The sequence below is a fragment of the Meles meles genome, chromosome 5 (genome assembly GCF_922984935.1).
Source record: "Meles meles chromosome 5, mMelMel3.1 paternal haplotype, whole genome shotgun sequence".
Classification (NCBI taxonomy): Eukaryota; Metazoa; Chordata; class Mammalia; order Carnivora; family Mustelidae; genus Meles; species Meles meles.
The window spans coordinates 54801380-54808332 of NC_060070.1; the positions used below are offsets into that span (position 1 = coordinate 54801380).

The 6953-nt window shown below is 52.6% G+C and overlaps 1 protein-coding gene across 3 annotated transcripts; it reads right to left on the reverse strand.

The window, feature by feature from the left end:
* Window positions 1-699: 699 nt before the first annotated feature.
* On the reverse strand, window positions 700-6195 carry LOC123941333 (UL16-binding protein 1-like). 3 transcript variants are annotated; one of them, XR_006818264.1, is made up of 6 exons: window positions 6073-6195; window positions 3814-4077; window positions 3304-3579; window positions 2500-2632; window positions 1495-1550; window positions 700-1231 (listed from the first exon to the last, which is right to left on the reverse strand). XR_006818264.1 is itself a non-coding variant. In XM_046004359.1 (5 exons), exons 1-4 carry the CDS (start codon window positions 6155-6157, stop codon window positions 2508-2510), a joined length of 750 nt encoding a protein of 249 aa, XP_045860315.1. In that variant the 5' UTR covers window positions 6158-6195; the 3' UTR covers window positions 700-1231; window positions 2500-2507. The 3 variants fall into 3 exon arrangements, 2 of the variants coding, with proteins under 2 accessions (XP_045860315.1, XP_045860316.1); XM_046004359.1 differs by lacking the exon at window positions 1495-1550; XM_046004360.1 differs by having other exon boundaries at window positions 700-1550.
* Between the last annotated feature and the right edge of the window lie 758 nt (window positions 6196-6953).

Sequence of the window (6953 nt, forward strand, 5' to 3'; positions counted from 1 at the left end):
GATTCTCGCCTGCTTCATTCCCAGAACATTTGTTTGCATCTGGCCTGTCAGGATCATGTCTGAGGCTGACAGATGACTGCTTGAAAGTGGATTTCTGAGTGATCCTTCAATTCTCTATCTCCCCAACAAATCTAGCAGAATCACCACTTTTATTTACCCCACACAGTGGAGGAAGAGCAAAATTCCATGAGTTCTCTTGGGATATAAAACAAATTCCAGGGGCACCTGTGTGGTTCAGCCAGTTACGTGTCTGCCTTCAGCTGAGATCCTGATCCCAGGGTCCTGGAATCAATCCTCCTGCTGGGCTGGCAGCTCAGAGGGGAGACCCTGCATGTCCATCTCCCTCTGCCCCTCCCACCTACACATGCTTTCTCTCTCTCCCGCCCTCTTTCTCTCTCAAATAAATAAATAAAAATCATTGTAATACTGAAAAAATGTAAAAAAAATCCAGGGGTACCTAGAGCAGCTTAGTCAGTTAAGCAACTGCCCTTAATTCGTATCAGGATCCCAGGGTTCTGGAATGGAGCCCCACAAGCAGCTTCCTGCTCAGCTGGGAGTCTGCTCTTCCTTCTCCCTCTGCCCCTCCCCCAGCATGTGCTCACTCCCTCTCCCCCCCCCAAATAAATAATATCTTTGAAAAAAAATAATTTTAAAAATTCCAGATTAACTATATATTTTTAAATTAGAGATAATGTTTATTTAAATATATGTACCTGGACATAATTTACTGAAGAAAACAATCACAAATACATCATTCTGTTTAAAAGTCGATGAGCTTCTTTCTCAGTACATAGAAAAAAATCCCTGAGCTTCTATAACTTCGAACAGTATCTTCTTGGTGATATTGTCTGCAAGGACATGGTTATCTTACAGAGAAAAATCCAATATTGCACAACCAAAGGACAAGATGGAAAACGTTCTCTTCATTGAGATTCCTCGGTCAAGTACTTAAACATTTCAGTGCAAGAATTCCATCACTTAGCACCAACAGAAAACGGCATAGAATATGCCAAGGGAAAGTGCTGAATAGGAGAGACACCAAATGCAAGAAGGGGTAGGAGAGGTTCGAGGTCCTGCATCACGTGGTTGGACTGAGGTCTCTGGATTTGTAAACTTGAAAATGCTGGTGGTTGTCTAATGATGAACAGCAGCTCATCCAAAGGCAGCTGGCCCAGAGGCAGGGTGCCTGAGCTGGTCCCACTCTCAGGGGCTTCTTGGTGGACTTGGCCGCCTAAGAAAAGAACAGGTGTTTGTCTTCGTGGCTCAGGAAATCCTGGGTCTCTTGTCCTGGGGCTGCCCTTCACCAGCACTCCCCACACCAGAGCCCTGCCCTTGTCCAGGGGCATGCTTTCCCCCCAGGCATGACCCTAGCCCTGGGCCCAGCCACCTTTACAAAGGTGCTTCCTACTGAACCAAATCACTGAGTCAGCCCCAGACCCTCTTACCAATGATCTGGGCTCAAAACCAAAGCGAGTAAGAAACCAACATGCTCACATGATACGGGTTCCTATGCTCCCTCTCATGGCAGGTCATAAGATCTGCTGTGGGATCTGGACAGAAGACAGGGCCTGCATTGGACACCTCTAACCTTGGGGAACACTGTGGGCAAACGTGCTTCTTTTCCCTTCCCTCCCAGCCCCCTGGCCAGCAGCACAAACAGCTCTTGGTCTGATGATCCCTTCCCCCATCCCATCCATTCTTGGTCTGGCTCAGCCAGGAGCTCACAGGAGAGGGCTCCTCTCACAGAGAGGGCTCATCTCCCAGGTCAGCCCTGCCCAAAGCAGGGGCTGCTCAGTGGCTCAGGATCTGAGGTCTGCAGGAAACTAGCTGATGGGATGGCACCAGCCTCAGCCAGGATTCTCACGTTGCACAGAGAACTGGCCTCCTTCTAGTCCTGTCATGCATGGTCTCTACTGGACACTTGCTGCCTTACATGCAAAGACACAAGCCATGTTCTGGGGGAACACGGCACGACTGTTAGCCCTTTGAGTTGGTCTGCAGAGACCTTCCCACTCCCTCTTCTTGGGATTAGACCCTGGCCCCTTGTCCTTATAACTGCTCAGAGGGGGTCCCCTTCTCCTTGAGATGTCCCATGGAGCTGCCATGCTGCTTTCTCTCAAAGGGGAGTAGGGCCCATGCTGTGTTTCCCCGCTGTCCCCACACCACCCACCCGGGCCCAATTTGACCCTCTCCAATGGAGAAGCGGGTCAGAGCCAGGCCTGACTTCCCTCAATCCCTTTAGCACTGACAGGCCTTAAGCAGTGGTGTGGGCCCCTCCCCTTTCCCAGTGGCCTTAACAGTGAGTGAGGCCGTATCAGAACTCAGAGCCGAGCTTGCCCAAGTTGTTGCCAGCATGTGGTATGAGATCTCATTCACCTGGTCCCAATGCCCTGTGAGAAGGTTCAGGCAGTGGGCAGGGGTGAGGCTGGGAATTCACCGTTCTCTGTGCTCATACCCGGCCATCTGCCCCTCCCTTCCCTCTCAATCTGCTCTCACTACCTGTCCACCTAATGGTCTCCAACACAGGTGCCAAGTATGACCACACAGCTGAAGTGCAGGGGGAAGATCCAGGTGCCGGGTCTGATGGCCTTAGCCCTGCCCAGGGCCGTGTCTTGTCGCATGGTTGGTGGCACTGAAATGAAAACACAAGGATCAGAGCCCCAGTTCAATCCCAAGCTGGGGGAGGCTTCCTCAGCTCCTGTTGGCCCAGGTCCATCGTACCAGGTAGATGGTGTCTATCACTGTCCTTGTGGCAGCTGCTGTAACCAGTGCTCATGTCGGCAAGGAGGGAAGGGATGTTCTCTGTCCCCTAGGGGCTCCTCCAGCCAATAGGGGAAGCAGGGTTTGCAATGTAAGCAGTCACTCCTGCTGTGACACACAGGAGGTGATACAGGACAAGGATGGTGACAACCACATTCCCGGCGGCACTGAAGGATTTCCAGCAATACCCGGGTGACATGGAAAAGATGATTCTCAGAAAAAGGAACACAGGACGATCTCTGGAAACAGACTGATGCTCCCCTGTTTGCGCCAGCAAGAAATCCAAGAAATACCCAAGCACAAAGGTGCGTGCAGCCACGAAGTGACTCCAGGAGGTGAGAAGGGAAAGGAAGGATGCTAGAACATTCCAGTGGCCATTATTATACTCAGAAGAATTCGCCATGGATGGATCAATTTCTCTCTCTCTTTCTCCCTCAGACACACACACACACACACACACACACACACACACACACCCCATACTGTGGGGCAGGTGGAGCTCATCGCAAGAGAACCAGCACTCCATCCAGTCTTCTGAGTTACCTGTGGTCTCCTGGGTTTCATCCCAGTGCTCGCACACTTGCTGGAGCCAGCTCTGACAGTCTCCGTTTGAGGTCCTCACGAGCAGCTTGGTCAGCTCTCTGTCATTGTCCAATGTGCCCTTGAACCGTTGGCCTCCAGGAGGAACCACTGTCCACTTTCTGTTCTTTGGGTCAAAGAGGTGGGTCAACTGCTCGTTGAAGCAAAACCGCCAGGTTTCTCTGGTGTGTCCATCGGCCCCACGCTCACACATGAGCCTGCCCTGCATGGTGAGAGAACCTGCACCCGCCCCCAGCAGGGGTACAAGTCAGCCTCTGGTCCTGACCAATCCTTTGTCCCACCCACTGTGCTCTCCTCAGCTCACTCCCTGCCCTCCTGGTCCTGCTCCGGCCTCCCTGTCTACCCTGGCTGCTGGGCCGCAAGTGTGGGACCCATTTCAAAGTTTTACATGAACACAATAGCTCCCTGGACCTGCCAAAGTGTTCTCCTTCTGCCCTGGGTCTTCAGACTTACGGCTCTTAGTGAAATTCTCTGCTTTGATGTCCAGCAGTTTCTTTCTGAGCTCTTCCACCAGGAGTTTCAGAGTTTCCTCCTGTTTCTGCCAAAATGCTGTGTCCTTCAGCTTCATCCCCCAAGGACCAATGGGTTTGAACTGCTTGCTCTGACAGTCATAGGAAAGAAACGTTTTGCCATTGATCTGGCCTTGAATCTCACACCATGGTTGTCCAGGCCTGGCCTGAGATGTGATGAAGAAATTGCAGGAAAACAAGAGAGCATCTGCGAAGGGAAAACACAGGTGGAGGTTGGGACTGGAAGAAAAAGAGCAGCAGGCATCCCTCTGCCATCCAGGTGACAGCACTAGAATGTGGGCAAGACAGAGCATGGATTGTCCCTGCACAGCAGCTCCCCTTAGCCGTGGAGGCTGGCGCTCTTCCCTTGTTGGGATAGGATCAGGATGCCTCTGCCTGGTAGCAGACTACATAGCCCCAGATAGGAACCCGCTCCTACCAGGCTGATACCCAGCATCACTCTGTCTCTACCCACTCCAGGCACAGGCCAGGCAGGCTACGGAAAGAAGATGTCTACATGTCCGAGGACTGTCAGGACGCAGGCCAGTGTTCTGTAGGAAGATGAGGGGCAGGGAGCGAGCTGCTCCTGAAGAGCTGGGGCAGGGTAGGGGCAGAGTAAGGACAGAATCCAGCCAGAGAAGGGTGAGTTCAGGACCATGCATCACAGGACTCAGCATGGCCCTGGAGATGATGATAACCTGCCCTTAGGATGGGTCTTGGAAGCTTTGAAAGGGTGGTCCACACTGCACAGACTAGAATAGCAGGCATAACCAAGGCAGATAGAAGGCTCAGAATAGTGCATATGACAGAACAGATATAGCAAGAAATGCCAAACATGAAACCACATGTCCTGCAACTATGCTCATGGACAGGACTGTAGGACTCTTTACAAATAAAATAAATAAATACAAAAATAATTTATCCTGGATGCAAGGACAGAGATGAGTACCAATCTTAAAGCCTCTCTCAGGATGCAAGGATGTGCGTGAACCCTAGTTCATGCCAGCCTGGTACAAAGATTTTCTGTGTCTACTGAATACTGCATAGGTCTCTGTTGTAACCACTCAACGTGCTTTTGTAGCTGGCAAGGAGCCATAGGCAATCCATGGATGAAGGGGCTGCTGGACCAGCTTCCTGGGTCCCAGGACCCTTAGAATCCACACCACAGAGCCCTGTGGGAAAACGGGCTCTGTGCCCTTTGTGACATTCTGATCTGAGTATCGAGAAGAGAGCCCTAGTGTTCCAGGGAGGCAATGGCACTCACAGGAGGGAAAGTCACACCCTGTAAAAGAAGCTGCAGGCAGGAGGGACCGGAAGTGAGGAGGCCTCTGGTCAGAGGACATCAGAGCTGTGCACCCTGAGCTGGTGAAGGAGTGCCTGGCCTCCCACGGGAAAAAGAGGGTTGAGGTAATCCACTCCCCAAGTGTACGGGCAAGTCCATCACACTTGGGCTGGCTGAAGGCAGTGGGGACGGTGACTCATGCAGGGAGAGCAGGGCGAGCAGGGGGAGAGGCTTCGAGGTACGGGTCATGTGGCAGTCCCCTCCCTGAGAAAGCCCCAAGTCATGCCCAGAGTCAGTGCCCTTGGGGGGCTCAGGTTCGGCTGGGCTCAGAGATGAGACTCCAGAGGCTGGGGAGAACCACAGATTTCCCGCAGTGCCCTCTCTCCCTCCGCATGCTCCGCTATGCTCCGGGCCCCCAGCGCTTGGCCCAACTTTCTGCGTTTTTTCCCTATCCCTCAGTTTCCTCTTACCGGCGTCCTCCTCCTCCCCAACCCCCGCCCCTTTTTTAAGATTCACTGATTTATTTTAGAAAATGTGAAGGGAAGGGGCAGAGGGAGAGGGAGAGAATCTCCGACACAGTTCGAACTGAGCACAGAGCCCCAGGGTCCTGAGACTCCATCTCAGGACCCTGAGATCATAACCTGAGCCTGAATAGAGTCCCAGGCTTAACCGACTGAGGCACCCAGATGCCCAGAAGTTAGCTGCCTCTGTTTTCAGTCCTTCTCCTGGCCCAGGCGACAACCGCCCACAGACACCCTCCACGCAGAAAGCGGACCGCAGAGAAAATTGAGGAGGGAGGCTCCGTGCCATCGGGGCGAGAAGACTCCAGAACCGCTCCGCGGACAGCATTTCCCCTCCCCGGTCTTACTGCTCACTCCCCAACACCCTGCTCCCACCCCCGGGTTCCACCTCTGAACTCACGGCTGCAGCCTGCTGTAGGGCAGACCGGCAGGAAAAACCGGAGCAGGAGACCAAGATGGACGCTGGAGCCCCCAGTCCAGCCCATTCGCCCCGGGCAGCAACTCGCGGAAACACTCAACTGCGGTTTGCAGTTTCTGCAGAGAATTTATCACTTCGGGGTTGACTCCGCCCTAGGACCCGCCCATCTCCTGGCCGGCAGTATTTCCTAGTACGTCCATAGTACCGGTAGGCTCCTCTTCAACCCAACCACCCTATCTTTTTTTTTTTTTTTTTTTTTTGGTGCAAAATGGTGGTTAAGGCATGGGGACAGCACCCGTGGGCTGGAAGAGCTGCTGACCCCGGGTTGTGAGGGGTGGCAGGTTATGTACCATGGGGGTGGGGGAAGTAAGGAAAAGGGAGGTTTCAATAGAACTTTCATATGCTAAAGAGGACCTACAAGATACCAGATACCAGAGGCCTAGCCATTGCTAAGTCTGCCCTTTTTTTAGCAAGCTATTAAGATAGTTGGGAGATTCCTAAAGAATGTCACATATGTCCCGCCCAGGAGTGGGGGTGGGAGAAGGTTGCTGGGTGTCAGTGTGTGCTTTGTCCTCAGCCAGCCTTCTGTTCCCTCATCATTCCCCCCTGAACAATTTTGACCCTTAAATCTTTAAGGTTGAAGGTGGAAGGTCTTAGCTTCTGTAACATCTTCCCGCTGAACAGGGGTGTAGAGTTGTCCCTACCTACTCAAGTCAACACTGGTCAGTTGAGGACTGTGTAGGGGAGTTAGGAAAGACTGAGGCAGCTGAATCCAGGGGAGACTGCTCAGGTGGTCTTCCCAAGTGGAAAGGATCATCTGTCGATTTGGGCAGATTCCTCTTCCTGAGGTCCCCAAAGTAGCC